The sequence below is a fragment of the Nesoenas mayeri genome, assembly GCF_963082525.1.
Source record: "Nesoenas mayeri genome assembly, chromosome: 17".
NCBI lineage: Eukaryota > Metazoa > Chordata > Aves > Columbiformes > Columbidae > Nesoenas > Nesoenas mayeri.
In genome coordinates, this window is record NC_137565.1 from 2,528,488 (window position 1) to 2,543,589 (window position 15,102).

Genomic DNA, 15,102 nt, shown 5'->3' on the forward strand with positions numbered 1-15,102 from the left:
CATGCATATCTATTAACTTACATCTCTATTCTTTACTTAGCACTATGCTGTTTTCAGCACACAGGACCTTATGGTATTAGCTCTAAGGAGAAATGTGACTTCTCTTCATAAAAGAACAACCATTATAGTTTTGGATTCCCTTCCAAGAGTAGCAATTTCAATACCTTCTTTTAAAATTTAAATTACATCTAATTAGCAAAGAGAGAACAACTTTTGGCATATTCTTCTCGCATTTAATAACCACTTCAATTCCTTAAACTATCTTTTTCCCTACAAATGATTATTGTCATTAAATCACTCAGAGTGTGACAATCATTGAGAGGATGCTGTTATTGGAGTCAGAAGCATTAAGATTTGAGAAAGAGTAATACAGAGACATGGAAGACCGAAGTTGAAATGCTCACATAATCTACACTTGATTTCAATTAGAGACAGAAAACTTTTAAAGGCTCAGGAAAGACTTGGGCTGCATAACCAGCTCTTTGCCTCCATCCTACTCACAACTACCCACTGCTTCTCCTCCCTTCAGCCCTGTCAAGCCGGACCACTTGGCGACCCAGCTAATTAGCTCCTGATTCTTCTTTTTCTTCAAATCCCCACTGCTGAGACAAGGTACACAGGGTCTGCTGACTTTAGCGCACAGTTCAGTGCTAATCCGTACAGCATTTTAGGCTCTGAACTGTGGAAAAGCCTTGAGGTGTGAAGACCCAAGCTCTGTGTTCAGTGTTCAGTGCATGATTTGCACAGTGAGAAGCAATGAATGCGGGCAGACTGCAAGCAAGTTCCCCCTGAGCTCCACGAGGAGTGTTTGAGAGCTGCCTGTTCCTTGTCCTCGATCCCTCACAATCATCTGTGCTCATCCTCCTTCACGCAGGTGTTGCCACAGGTGAGAATTATAGCTGTTAGACTCTGATGACAGCACTTACCCATCGAGAAATGGAAACAAAAGTGTGTCTACAAGAAGCACACTTCAGTGCCCACGAACACCCCATCTCTTTCCTTACAGAATATGAAAAACTGGCAACAACTATAAAATTAAATCTGTCTTCAGGTATATCTGGAATAGCCCTAATAAACACACTAAAGAGTATATTAGGTCTCAATGATTACTAATTAAATGCATTGGTGTTTAAGTAGCAGCATTTCTAGATCTTGTAGGGTACATACTGTAGAACTTTGATGTAAAGAATTTGTATAGAAAGGAATCTTCAAAACCCTCTAACATCTTCATTGGAACAAAAGATCTTTCTGTACACTCCTTGTCATTAGTCAGGAAACAGCAAATTATCTGATTCAATTGGCTCATGAGTAGAACAGCATGCAACAATCAACTCTTCAGAAACCAAATCCCCCTATGAGGGGAGGTATTACAAGAAAAAAAAATGTAATAAAATAAGAAATACAGGAAATTTGATATAGGGAAATATAAGAAAAAGAAAAAATATTCTTAAATAAAATAAAAATTTCTCAAGAAGGACTGAACTATTCAGCAGTCATTAACATTACAAAGGGATGAAGTCTCCAACAATCTAAGTAATCGGAACAGTTAAGTCACCCATCACGGTCTACAAAGATATGGCTTCAAAGGAGGCAAGATTAATAGTCTTGCTTCCTGGCAAAATGAACTCATGCTTGTATATATTGAATAATTTTACAGAGTGCAGAGGGAGCTATAACAGAGCCTGACAAATACTTCAGGCAACTGTTTACTCCAAATAGGCTGCGGTTTTCAGCTTGAGACAGTGTCACAGAAACTAAGTGTTCTCTCTCCATCTAAGGTACATAGGGAATGCAAAACTGGAAGCACAGAAAATATGATACATCTTGATGAATACAAATAATTGACTGTGCTTTGGTAGTTAAAGCGTCTGTCCATCCAATGTGTGCGTCACAGCCGAACTTCAGGGCCTGGAAGGACTCTCTTGCTCACGTGTCTGTACGTGTGTTCTTAAAGGTATTTAGGATGTGCAAGGTGTTAAAGGGTTTTTCATCAAGCGCAGGACTCAATGCTAACCATCCATCTTCTCCAAACTTCACTGAATGCTGAATCAGGCTCCAAATTCAAAACCAGGTTATTTCTTTCTGTCCCAATAGTTAGATATTAACTCCTATATAAAAGCCTAATTTCTTCTGTTACCAGCTACAGACACATCTTTTCAAAACCAGCTGCTGAGGTGCAGCACTTAAAGCAAAGCCAGTGAAATCAATGTTCCTCTTGGAGCAGATAATGGTGAAGAGTTCACACTTTTCAAACATTTATAAAGTCGGAGCCTATTTATGCACAACATGGTCTGCAGGGGCTGTAAAAACCAGTGCCCTCGAATGTCCTGGGTTCTGCTCTAAATGAAAATCTGTTCTGTGACTGTAGGTACCTTCTGAGATTTTTTTTTAATAAACCCACATGGCTTATTTATATGTGGACCACAGTGAACAACAACAGATCTCTGTTGATTTGTATCACTGAAGGATGTGGCAATTATATGATGTTTGATGACTACGTGTTTCATCTCACCTCAGCAACTCCACCAGCCCCAGGAATACGAAAAAGAGCAGGAGAGGCTGCCTGTCAAAATCATTCTTACAGCTTTGATTAACAGAACATGACAACAATCCCCTTCTCGGATGGTTCTGGGAGTAACGCTGGCAAAAGCTGAGTTTCTAGCCAATTCTTAGGGATCAAATGTCCTACACTTACCGTGACACTTCTAGGTTCACTTTTCTCAGTAAGGATACTGTTGGGAACGGCTTGTACTGACTACACATTTAAATAGGGTTCATCTGTAAGGCATTGGAGTTTAGTGGCTCCTTGTGAGGAAATCACAGCAGGTATAACCAAACCGTGGAGCCATGCAGGTACAGAGAGCCAGAGACATGCAGCAAGGAGCGAGATCTGCCTTTAAATATTCCTTCCCAGTCAGTCTCATTACATTTCTGAATATTTCTCAGAATAAAAATTGACAAATAGCATCTCCCAGTGGAGAGTCCCATCATCCTATCGCAGTTTTTCAGACGTGACAAAAACGTCATAAGAAATGATAATCAAATACAATTAAGACCTCTAAACCTAGCTGAACAATTGCTAAGCTAACCAGAGAGATTCTGTTCCTTTGGGGATTGTCAGCAGTACTTGCTGCACTCTGATTTGGTTGAAATCCAGCAGTTATAATGGAATATTTCATGCACATCATATACCTTGGACATTTTCTTTGCTTAGTACATTCCAATGCACACTGCACACAGAAGCTGCAAACTATTTTGGGTAAGAGAACAGATACAAACATTAAAACTCTTGCTGGTTGGTCCTTTGGTAATGCTTTGCTCGACAGGGCACCTTGTTTTACGCCATCCAATGGCATTGGTAAATATGCCAGTCTCATAAAAACTAGTCGAAACAGGAGTGAATTCAGTAGCTAAGGTCACTCAAGCACTATGGCAGAGTCATTATTGAATTTCTACTAGTGTGATTACAAAGAGTGCATGCTCAGTCCATTAATTTGCAGCATCGGAACCAAAAATCAATGGGGTGCTACTTAAAACTCCTTTTGTAATAATTACCATCATGTATGCAGGTATACACATGGATTATCTAGTTTACCGAGCTGGGTGGCTGCACAGATCAAAGGAAAAAAAGAGTCAGTGTTTGCTGATATTCTCATGAAGTGACAGTGACAAAAAACAAGATCTTTCCTTATTCCCAGGACGTGAAATACCAGAGGTCTCCCTGCAGCCCGAATTGTAGATGAATTATGACTTGCAAGTGATGACTTATAGAAGCCAATGGAGTAACTACCCTTTCTTGTGTGTGTCGAGACCTGAAATGATCTTTGATGCCAGGTAGTTTTCTAGATTACGGGAGTTGCTTTGTCTATAACAAGCAAAGATTTTTACTTTCTCAGCTTGTAAAAGAATGTATTATCTCTACCTACTACCTAAAATGTGCAGGGGGAATTGGGTGGAATCCATCGTAACAGAATGTGCGAAGCCCTTGGTTTTACTGAGCTGCGCTAAGTCCAGTTTGAATGATACAAAAAGCTAAACCAATGTAAGGCTGGTGCTAATGACACAACAGTTCGGTCTGCCAACTGTTTATGAAGACTCAGTTTCCTCTCTAACCCCCTGTATCAATCACATGAGTGATTTTATGTGATAATTTTAATGTGCTTATAAAATTATTTTTCCATTACAACTATTTCCAACTGGAGGGTATGCAATTGATATAATGGCAGAGGCTAATGAAATACGTTTAGACTAATTCTGAGTATTAAAAAGAGAGGGAAAAAAATGCAGCATGCAAAAAACAGCAGAGTTCTGTCTTTCTATTATTTAACTCTGGTGAGAGGTCCAGCAAAAGACGGACATGCGGTCTCTGAACAAAGAAGGCAGCAGGAGTGCGTTAAACCATCCCTCACCACAGGTATGCTAATAACGTCACCTACTTAATTACATACACAGGTCGACTGGGAATAGAACTGAATGATCGGAGCAAAGTGACAGCCGGGAGTGGTGAGTGGGGGGACAGCTCTGCCCACAGCTCCAGCACCACGCCGTAAAGTCCTCCCAGTCCACAGCCACCATGGGCTGTGCTGCTTTTCTTACCAACCTTGCTTAACCTGTAAGACTTACAACAAAGACTTAGCATTTATATATTAATTTTCCACCTGTCTCATGGAGCAGTCACCATCACTACATAACAACAAAAGAAAGAAACAGAAAAGAGATTTTTATCTGTATTTTAAGTAGGCAGTAAGTCAAACTAAAGTAATTTTGAGTGTAAAAGTAAATCACAGTCAGCCAGTGCAGAAACCAATGGATAACCTGTCTAATGCATTGTACTTTGCCTAAGGAAATGTAAAGGTCTCAGATAAATGGTGATGCTTTACTGCCGTCATTTGGTTAGCTGCTACTGATCTAACAAAAGCATGAGATGAGAAAAATGGTTAAAATCATCTAATTCTCTTTTATGAGATTGCAGCCTATTTTCCAGAGGTCTCCCCTGACCAGTTTTAAGCATTTTGACTTCAGAGGAGTTTTGTTATTACAAAATTCCTCAAGCAGCAATGGTATAGAGAGCTTATGTGTGTAAGAAACATATTTCAATTTGCTCCGCCGAATACTAACAAAGATCTTATTCACTTTATTCTAGAAAGGTTTGGCTTTTGGTGCTTTTTCCTAAATTTTCTTCATTCTTTATTGCCTGCCTGATTTATTTCCTCTGCTGTAAAGTTACAGAGGAAAGCAGAGTTGCTTGGCAGCACGATGTGGTATTGCTGAACTCAGCTGTTTATGGCTTTCAGCAGATGTTTCTGCTTCAAAGACGGTGTGAGAAAAAATACACATGCACAAATTCCTCCCCCCCAATTCTGCATCTTTTGTCTCTTTTATCTCGCGGTGCCTCCCGATCACAAGGACGGCTGCGTGACAATAGCTGCTCAAACACCCCAACTGCCGCACATGAGAGCTGACCCCCCACCCCCCCAAATTAAGCTCATGATTTAAAGCGCAAAGAGAAAAAATTAACATAAGTAGCAGTCCATGAATGTGCTGTATCAGGGGATTTTCACAGATAACTGAGCTATGAATTACAGCTTGTTAAAATGGAAAGCTATAGGGAGTGCAGTGTGCAAGAGGCAAGAACGCAGCAGCTTTCGGCAGAAGGTGCAAGCGGGATGGCCAGGCTGTCCCACTGCATATTCCAGGGGCTCTGCAACACATGCGCTCAGACACACGTCAAAGGCTGAAAAGCAGACTGCATGTTTTCCAGCTGCTCTGAGAAATGACATAGTTTGTCAGATATCAAAAAATAATCTCACCCTTGATATCAGGAATTACGGTTATTACTGAACATGTCTGTCAATTTGGAATGGACGTAAAGCTGTTGTCCCATCGTGCCGTGATTGCACATCCTATTCAATTTAATATGTGTGGGGCTCTGCTCTGCTTAAATAAAAATGAGCTAAAACAATATATCCGACCTGACTGGAAAGCAGGGAAGACACTGACAGCAAGACAGCTTTCTCAGCAGGGCTGGGTTACGGCGCATTGGCTAAGCTTCCAGCATTTGGTTTTGATAAGCATGTAAAGAGCTTTTCCAAACTACACAGATTCGCTGAGCAAACAAATTTGATGCTTTCATTTGGGCAAGAAATATGTGAAGAATGACCCTTCTCTTGGTGCTTCAGCCTCTGCTTCTCAACAGGCGCAGCAACTCAAGCAACTTTTGTAGCGAACATGAACAGATCTCTTTTCATGCATTTTGTTATCTCATCTCAATTAATTTCTTTTCTTGGAGAGAAAACTCATGGGCATGTCTTACTCCTTGGCTAACACTATTTTAAGTTATCTATAAATACTAATGTACTTTTTGAACAGGCAGGACTGAGTCTAACACTGCTTCTCTTGAAATCCAACAGGAAAATTCATTTCGATAGTGCCTAACAACAGGCTTTCAAAAAGCTCATCTTAGATTATAATATCTTGCTTTGAATTTCAAACAGGAGAGAGAACATCACGACATGCCTGATAAGAAAGGAAATACTTTCTATTTAGTATCTTCCACAACACTTGTGCAGACTGTCGGTTTTCTGACTCAGTTTTATCTGTTAGAAAGCAGTATTTACACTGATGACAGGTTAAACAAACTTTTCTATTGAAACAATGGGCTGATAATAAATAGTGTTGTTATTTATTTGGATTATGGTAGGGCCAACGCTCCAGTTATGGATCATGGCCTTGCAGTGGTAGGTGCTCAATGAAAACTAGAGAGACATATGTTGTTGCCATGACAATTGCCACAGTTGTCTCAAATTTGATCTTTCTGAACTTGCATTATGCAAAGTATTGAAAAGAAAGGGTCCTTCAGACTGAGTGAGAGTGCTTGTCCATGAGGGCTCCCATGGAATTCACTTTTCCTTAATGCAAGGGAGGGCTGCCCATTAAGTCGAAACCACTCAGAATTTACAAGGCTCAACCAGTTGCCCGGCTCCCTCGAGCGTCCCGCAAGACAGACGGTGTAAGAAACAAACATTCCCTCTCAAGACAGTTTGTGCGGACACTTGCTTGGACGCGGTGGCAGACACAGAGAGCCAGACAACGGCAGCGGAGCGTCCACCTGCTCCTGAAAGAGCCACAAACGCATCCTCCGTCCTTCCCTCTCCCAGCTCGGGCCTTTGATAAACACTCCTGACATTCAAAGCAACAAAAGAGAAGCCATATGAAAGGCTCCTTGGGGAAGCAACCCTCTAACCCTGGTCTTCTGTGCCCTAGAAAAGATATTGTTACAAGGCACAGCTGGCTGATCCTCCGCCATATGTGCAGATGTCCAGTGTATCTTTGGCACCTACAGTGTATGCTGGAGACATCTGTGCCCTAATTTGACCTGAAACAGGCATCCTAACATAAAGAGAAATCTTAAAATGTGAAGACAGCAGGCAGAGATAAATTATTTGGGAAATCAGATGAGAAAGGGTGGATGGAAAGGATCTTTAAAGCAGTAGGTGAAGTCTTAGCTATATTACTCCCTATACTGCCATTGACGGCTACATGCATACATTCCCACGTGCCATTTTAAGCAGACAGATGCACATCATGGGAATGACTTGCCTTGGAAGCTCTGAGGGTTGCACTGGTAATCTGCCAGTAGCCTAAACAACTGCACCTAATTTGCACCAAAATATGCATGATGCTTAAAACAAAACACTCAGGAGGCTGTAATGCTTGTTCATATGTGACCTTCTCATAAACGAATAGAATTAGTTTCTCTTTTGGGGTTCGATAGTAAAAAAAAGTCCACTGCTGATGTGTTCTTCCCAAAGTATCTCTATACCTTGTACAAATCAGTTTCTGCACACACAGATGTGACCTCCTGAAGACAAGAAATTCTTCAGACTGTGCCACAAGGTGATGAGCACAATGAACCATATACAACTTCATGAGCAACCACTACTACAGTAGTGCCACGTGCCGCCTCGGCTCTGATCCTGCCTCAATCATCTGTCAGGAGGATAAACAACCGTAGTAAAAAATCCTGACCCTCGAGCACCAAACCTCCGAGTCCCTGTGAAAACGGTGCTCTCTGCCCAGAATGCAGGGTTTTGAGGTCAGCGGGCACCGCCGCCACTCTGCTGAGCTCCACAAACCATAATGACCCAGAACTGTGCCAGGGGAAGATGACCCAGATTCTAAAAATATTAATAACACCCTGCTCATAATGTGTGAAGACTCTTCTTTGTGTCCATATATTGGGCACAGACTGTTTTCAGGTATAGCCAGATACACACACCACGCAGCTTACAGAATTTCAGGTTTCAGGCGTGTTGTACATACACGCTTTACTTTCATTTTTTCAGTCACAAGAGAATTAACTTCACTGACATCCCTTGGTAGCATATGGTGCTGCCAGACAGAGGAAGGACCTGCACAGAACAGTAACAGCTTTGCTGCTTTCCTCCATGCCCAAATGATATGAAACACAACCTGGTAACATCATAAGCTGTTTCTATTTGAATGCGATGATATCCTGACGGCGTTAAATAAAAACAAGCGAACTAACGAAAAGCAACACCACAAAGAAAACACAAACAAAACAACTAAAATACTGTGTGCGTGTGTGGCAGGGGGAATAAGTGACTGTGACACAGTCTGAAACATAAACCCAACATCTGGAAGCACTCCGCCCCAGTCTGCCTCTTTATCAGACAGATGGCTGGAGAGCTGTAAGCCCACAGGCCTCTCAAAAGGGTCAAGGCCAAGAGGATAAAGTACTACATCACAGCAGTTTTCCATTATGTCAGTTTTTCTAAATGTCTCTCTGTTCTCCCACACTCAGCTTCTCTGTCCGGTTGACAGAAATCAAAAGCACCGGGTGACTCCATTCCTCCGCAAATAAAGTACAAGATCCACGGGCAGAAACATCAGCTGAAGAACAGACCAAATGCAGCTTGTTCCAGCCCACTTCTAGGTCTGAAGGAGCAAGAGGACTTAGGCCTAGATTAGCCCCAGTCACTGCTTAGTTCTTGACACCGCAGTTACAGGATGCTCTGGGCTTTGGCACAGAAGCCAGTTTAAGCAACTCCCTTAACCCTCCTTGCTCATACCTTTAATCCATCTTTCTCATCCCCACAGCTGACAACATACCAGCTGATGGAGATATGCTATTAAAAAATAAAATTGAAAATTGCTTAGGTTAAAAATAACCCTTGCTCTGTCTTGGAACAGCTCCTATACCTGGGTTGGCAATTCAGAATAAACTACACAGCAAATACGAGCCCTTTGACTGAAGCTGTTCTCAGCGTAGATGTGGTACATCATAAATCAACCATGCAAACCTTGGGCTGGAACCAACCAGAGGCAAGACTAAGGCACGGAAATGGTTATAATAGTTACCAAAAATATCTCCTCATCTACCTCGAGGACCTATTTCAAACCTACCGGCTTTCCTCCAGAAACAAGGGAAAACAAGCGACCAAGCAGGAACCTAAGACTTGTTTTCACTAATCAGCACTGTTGTCATCCTCATCAATAGCTGCTTGAATCTCAGCATAAATTGCATTATGAGGCACACAAACATTGCTGATTTCAAGCTGTTTTCAGTTACTTCCTATAGTGATGAAGTATTTCTAAATAAATCTAAGTTAAGAAGCTATGGCTCTTGGCTTTAGCAGATCAAATTCAAAGATAATAAATATTACTTTAAAAAGTCAAAATGTGTGAGCCATTCACATTCTCAAAATGTAATGGCAAATAATTACTGATGTGACATATCTAAATTATGTCCCTTGTTTTTTGTTATTTATATCACATGAAAGGTGTATTAGTTGTTAAGCAGTGTTGCATTCAGATACAAACTATTTGTTTTAAAGTGCTTACAACATAATTCTATCCATACACTAATGACAGAAGCAACATGGCAATGAAAGTGACTGGTTTTATTGAGTATGGGCATATGTTTCCAGGGACACGAAGGGGAAGAAGGGCAATGATTCTCCATGGTGTGTCTGGAGGATCTCTGAGTAAACAAGAGCACATAGAGAAAGGTCAGAATTTCCCGTTCATGTGCTTAACAACTCAGCACATCACTCTCCCCATTACGACCAGAACGAGTCTTCAATGCAGGGTTATCTGGCTACCACAAAATAGTTCGTAGGAGGCAGCATTCCAACAGACTAAGAATCTTTTATGAATTTAAGTAATATTCTGACTTCACAACCAACTGGGGACAAGTGACATTACAAGGGGAGGGCCAAATCTCTCCTGTTGGTTGCAGCCCAGAGGAATCCAGCACAACTCTAGAAGACCCTTTATTCTCTTTTCCTGCCAGGCAATTCTCTGAGCTGTGCGAGGAACAGCTGCTTGTGCAAAGAAAAATAACATCCTGTCATCTTCTTGACAAGCTGCGTGAACTTCCATAAAGCATTCAAGAACTACAAACTTTTATTTACTTGCTTTTCAGAAGCTCTTTTGCAAAGACAGTGGAAAACGCCTCTCACTGTTTAAATTAACCAATGTATTTATGAGGTGGCCAAGTTGGCTGCTGGAGAAGATGGGCCTGTGTTGGCGCTGGAAGTCCAGAATGATACCCATATCTACGCTGACCTTGGTGGAGAGCTTCACATCACCCAAACGAATGGCACTGCTGAACTAGCCTGAAAAAGCTGGTGGCAGCACAGAAATATCCCATTAGGGACTTGCAATTCTCAACCAAATTAAATTAGCTTAATAGAATATTTGTGTTCTGCACAGAGGGCTCCAAATGACACTTAGAATCTCAGTAACTGTAATGCCCATTACACCGTGTGCTTTCCCACTGGGATCCCAGCACATACATGCCCAGGTTTCCCTCCCCAGCTCTTCCTTGTACACAAACATTCCATTCAAACCCAGGCTCGTCACGCTTTCAGAAGACAACAACTATTTACACACACAAATGAAACAGGCATTAATTAAAGCATTGAGTTTTATTTGCATAATTAGTGCTAAAAATATTTTTATGGGTTAATTAGACTTTATGCAAATTGGATTGAGAAGATTCAATTTGGGGGTTTGATAACCTGACTATTATAGTTGTGCAGCTGCAAATACACTCAGAGTTATACGCTGTTCTAAAGCCACGTCTTCCCTTTCAAACAGTTTTGGTTTTTTATTTCTAGGAAGGCTCAAATGATATATTTTTCCTTTTCCTTGCCTCACCCCCAACTCTCCCCTGAAAATCTCACTAGCCGCAATGATATCAAGTGTAAATACACTGAATCAGTGACCTGCTCATAACAAGAGAAATATCCACACTTTACAGAAGTCTAATATTTCCCAGGCACTCTGGGAACAGAATATAAATGTTAAAATCTGCTCAGGTTTTCTGTGCCTGAAGACAGTACAAACTGCCTGCATGGGAAAGCAATAACCAACCCAGCATCCAGTGAAGGTTTTACGATACTCTTCAGCGAGCCCAGGTTTGAGGGCAATAACAAGCGCAGAGCTGGGGAAGCGTTGCTGAGATCTGTACAACGACCGCGCTCTGCGTGGACAGCAGCGCTCTGAGGATTCATTAGGGCTATACACGGCAAGAGCAAAAGAATTCCCACTGAAAGCAGCAATATACGACTTTACTATATGCTGCAGAAGACAATCGCCCTGGAAAAAACACTGCTTTTATGTCTATGGAACAACTAGACCAAGCCTGAGTAAAAACACATTAACGGGAGAGCAGGCACTGTCGGTCCAGTTCGCACCAGTGCTCCCTGGAGCGCACTGGTTTGCCTCTGACAGTTACCAGAGTGGGGTTTAGCACAGGAACATCCAGTTCTGAAAGAAGCAACTGTTTGCAAAAGGGGATTCTTCCGTATTACATACAAGACACTAAACACGGAAAGGTTTGAATTATCCTGTACCAGTGCTTGTACAATGCAATCCAAGTTACAGCGGTTCGCTGTGCGAGAATTCATGGCTTGCTCGATGAACAAACCACAGAGGCTGCGATATGTTCAGAGAAACAAGGTCAAAACTATCAAGCCAAAAAATTATGTTCGGTAAAAACCTTTAAAATTAAGGATATTCATGCCAAAATGACACTCCCCCACCGCCCCCCTGCCAAAGTAGGCCTATTCTATTCATTTTTTAATTTAAACTGATGAATTTTATTACCTGGAAACTGAGATGCCCGGTTATAGATCAGCAGATGGTACCGTAGTTAACATAAGTGTCTCCAGATTTCCAGGCTACAGGTTTAATAGCTATGAGTAGCGGAAATATGAGCCCTTAGTCTTTTAACCAATGAATGGTATCATGGATATAAATGAGTTTAATGTGCCGAGAAGATGAGGTTTCATACCTGTTCCTTGAACTTGGTGCTATCCTCTGACAAATAACTGTTGTGGTCGAATGCTTTCCACCATTCCCCACCTCTTGTTTCACGTCCCACTGCCGGGGGTCACTTGTCTTTGCACTGAGAATGTTTACACCTTTCTTCACCTTTGCTCTGTTGGAAACAGCAATTGTCAAAAGTTTACAAAAGAGTCATTTAGGACTGCGATCTTCCGAATGTAGCTCGGGCATGGAAATCTCAATATGTCAGGTTTAAGGTAAGTATTAGATAAGTTTCTAATCCATCGCTAAATATTAATAAGTGTGGTATAATTAATGTAGATCTAAGGCAACGTATCACTTTTTTTGGACAGAACCAGCCAACTGTGCATGTATCTGTTCTGCCACCAGCAGGCTGGAGTCATGATTAAGATTGAACCTGTAGGAAAACCTGCGCTCCAGGTTCTTTTCCCTATTCTGGCAATAATTTCTCCCAAAGATAAATCTGGCCCAACACAGAAAGTTCTGTTCAGACAAACTTGTGCTTCATCATTGCGCAGAGGAATGTTTCACCGGAGCCTTTTAAATAACCCATTTTAATTCCATATGATATTCTTCTAGACAGTGGACAGGTTGTTGCTCTTCTGCCTGACAATTCCCTCTTTGTGACTGATTCCCAAGGAAATTTCTGTTTGCAATCTCCAGCCTGGAGGGAATGCAGCTGTTGGTTAAGACAAGACTTTGTCACGCAGAGATGTTCTTACAGGATGCAAGTTTCTACGGCTGTTACTTGTTATGTCCCATGGAAAAGTTAACTGTATTTATCTAGTGATGCTAATAACATCAGCAATAACTGTAGGGAGGGTTCATTAAAGAGCACTTGTTTAATTAAGGAGCATTCGTATAAAGAACTTCCAGCAAAGGCATTTGGGTGCAGAACATTAAAGCGCTGATTTTCAGTTCTATTACAGAGCACCAGGACTGTGAAATTGAGATACTTATAGAGCATTTCTCCTCAAGAGACACTGAAGGACGAACTTTGCCCGGACCCGGGACTCACAGAAGCTGATGAGTCCTTGGGGAACGGGATGCCAGGCAGAATTACAGGGTGATGTGAGCAGTTTGGCCTCAGCATCAGGTGGAGAAGGCAAAGGGCTGCTCAGCCATCACCATCAGCCTGTGCTCACCAGAACAACTTCACCAGAGCCACCAGGCTGAAGCACGGTGAAAAATGTGTATTTCTAAAATACTTATGCAACACAAAATGTTAGTTATTGAGCAGAAATCATCATCTAACAACATGTCGATATCTTCTTGACATTTATGAAGACTTAGCACCAAAGTTCCTGGAAAATCTGGTCTTTTTGCATCTTTAGACACTAAAACACTTTAAAAATGTAGCCATGCATGATTGAGAGTACTTGTCTCTCATTGCAGTTTTTCAACAGTGAGACAAAACTCCATTTAAGGCACTGACAAAACTTCTTTTCTTTTCTCAGTATAAACATTTAAGTGCTTAATTCTCTCCTTTCTAACACAAACGAGCACGGAGCTTCACAGATCACTGTCTCACTCTAGTAACACAAGCGCAAACGTGGTCCATCTCTACCGCCTTCAGCTCAATTACTCAGAAATGAAAACATAAAGGAAAGGGAGAACCAAATCTGTTACTCTGTTCAGCAGTTCCTTGAGATGGGCTCTGAAACGGCATAACACCAGTCAGAATGAGGTTCCTCATGTTTGCATGTTGAACAGAATCACAACTTCGTCAGCAGCTGCAAATTGCCCTTTCCACCACATAGCCTGACATAGTCAATACCTGGCCTCCTATTAATTAGGACATACATTCTGTATGGCCAAGGTTAGTGGTAAAATATGTTGCCAGAGGATGAAAGACCATGGCTATAATGCCATTTTGTTAATTAACTACAGTATGGGGCATTAAGTTGAGTGGTTTTCACATATGTCATTATATAAAGTCCATTAAAAAAAAAAAAATTCCATCCCAGGGTAAACTGGGTTATGTTTAGTGAGAAAAATCAATGTTGTGATTGCACTTAGCACTGGAATTAGGGTATGAACACCCAGAAGACTCAACTTCCTAAATAAATATGCAGAAGCACAATTTGCAACTCTCCCTCTAAAAAGGGCATAGAGTTTTATGTAACAAGGTCAATGGATGAATCAGAATGCAGTCAGACAGTCCTGAGCCCCATACATTTTTAAATGCAGCCTGCACGCATATGCAACAAATGTTTTCACTTAAATTTTTATTTACTTAGTGTTTGAGTGCTAGCAGGGAAAAGTCTATTTAATTCCTTACCAAAGATTCGTTGACCTTGTTGTATGCCTGTGATTAAATATTAATTTTTTAAATCAATAGCGCCAACTTTGTACATAAAAATGTGTAAGTTATACTACCTCAATAAACCCCGAGACCAAGGACCTGGAGCCAAACTGCTTGACAGTCTCCTGTATTTATCCACCTAATCACACTTCTCTTTATCTAGATCCAAACACAGACCTGGTTCAATGAGCCACCTACACATGCATGATACCTATGGGCAGCCCCTAATTTTTTGAGTTTGTCTGTGTGCTGATCTTGTGACAAAAGCAGATGTTGCAATAGAGATGAAAGGAGAAAGAAAGTCCATCTTTAAGAACACAGAATACCAGAGGTCAGCTCCAATCCCCCCTGCACAGGGGACTCCATCTCAACTGGGTTTTGAAGCTTTGTGAACACACGGTAGCCAGAACAGTCAGCGACTTTCTTGCTTCAACTTCCAAGGCGATTAATTCACAGCACAA

At 41.4% G+C, this 15,102-nt stretch overlaps 1 protein-coding gene across 2 annotated transcripts in view; it reads right to left on the bottom strand.

Annotated features, from left to right (window-relative positions):
• Nucleotides 1–15,102, bottom strand: part of TMEM132C (transmembrane protein 132C) — a gene marked incomplete at both ends in the record, with an annotated part of 160,905 nt that overhangs the window by 58,391 nt on the left and 87,412 nt on the right. For both annotated transcript variants that reach the window (XM_080355361.1, XM_080355362.1), the window contains one exon: nucleotides 12,323–12,469. In XM_080355361.1, the coding sequence (XP_080211487.1) occupies nucleotides 12,323–12,469 (147 nt within the window). The remainder of the gene's footprint in view (nucleotides 1–12,322; nucleotides 12,470–15,102) is intronic.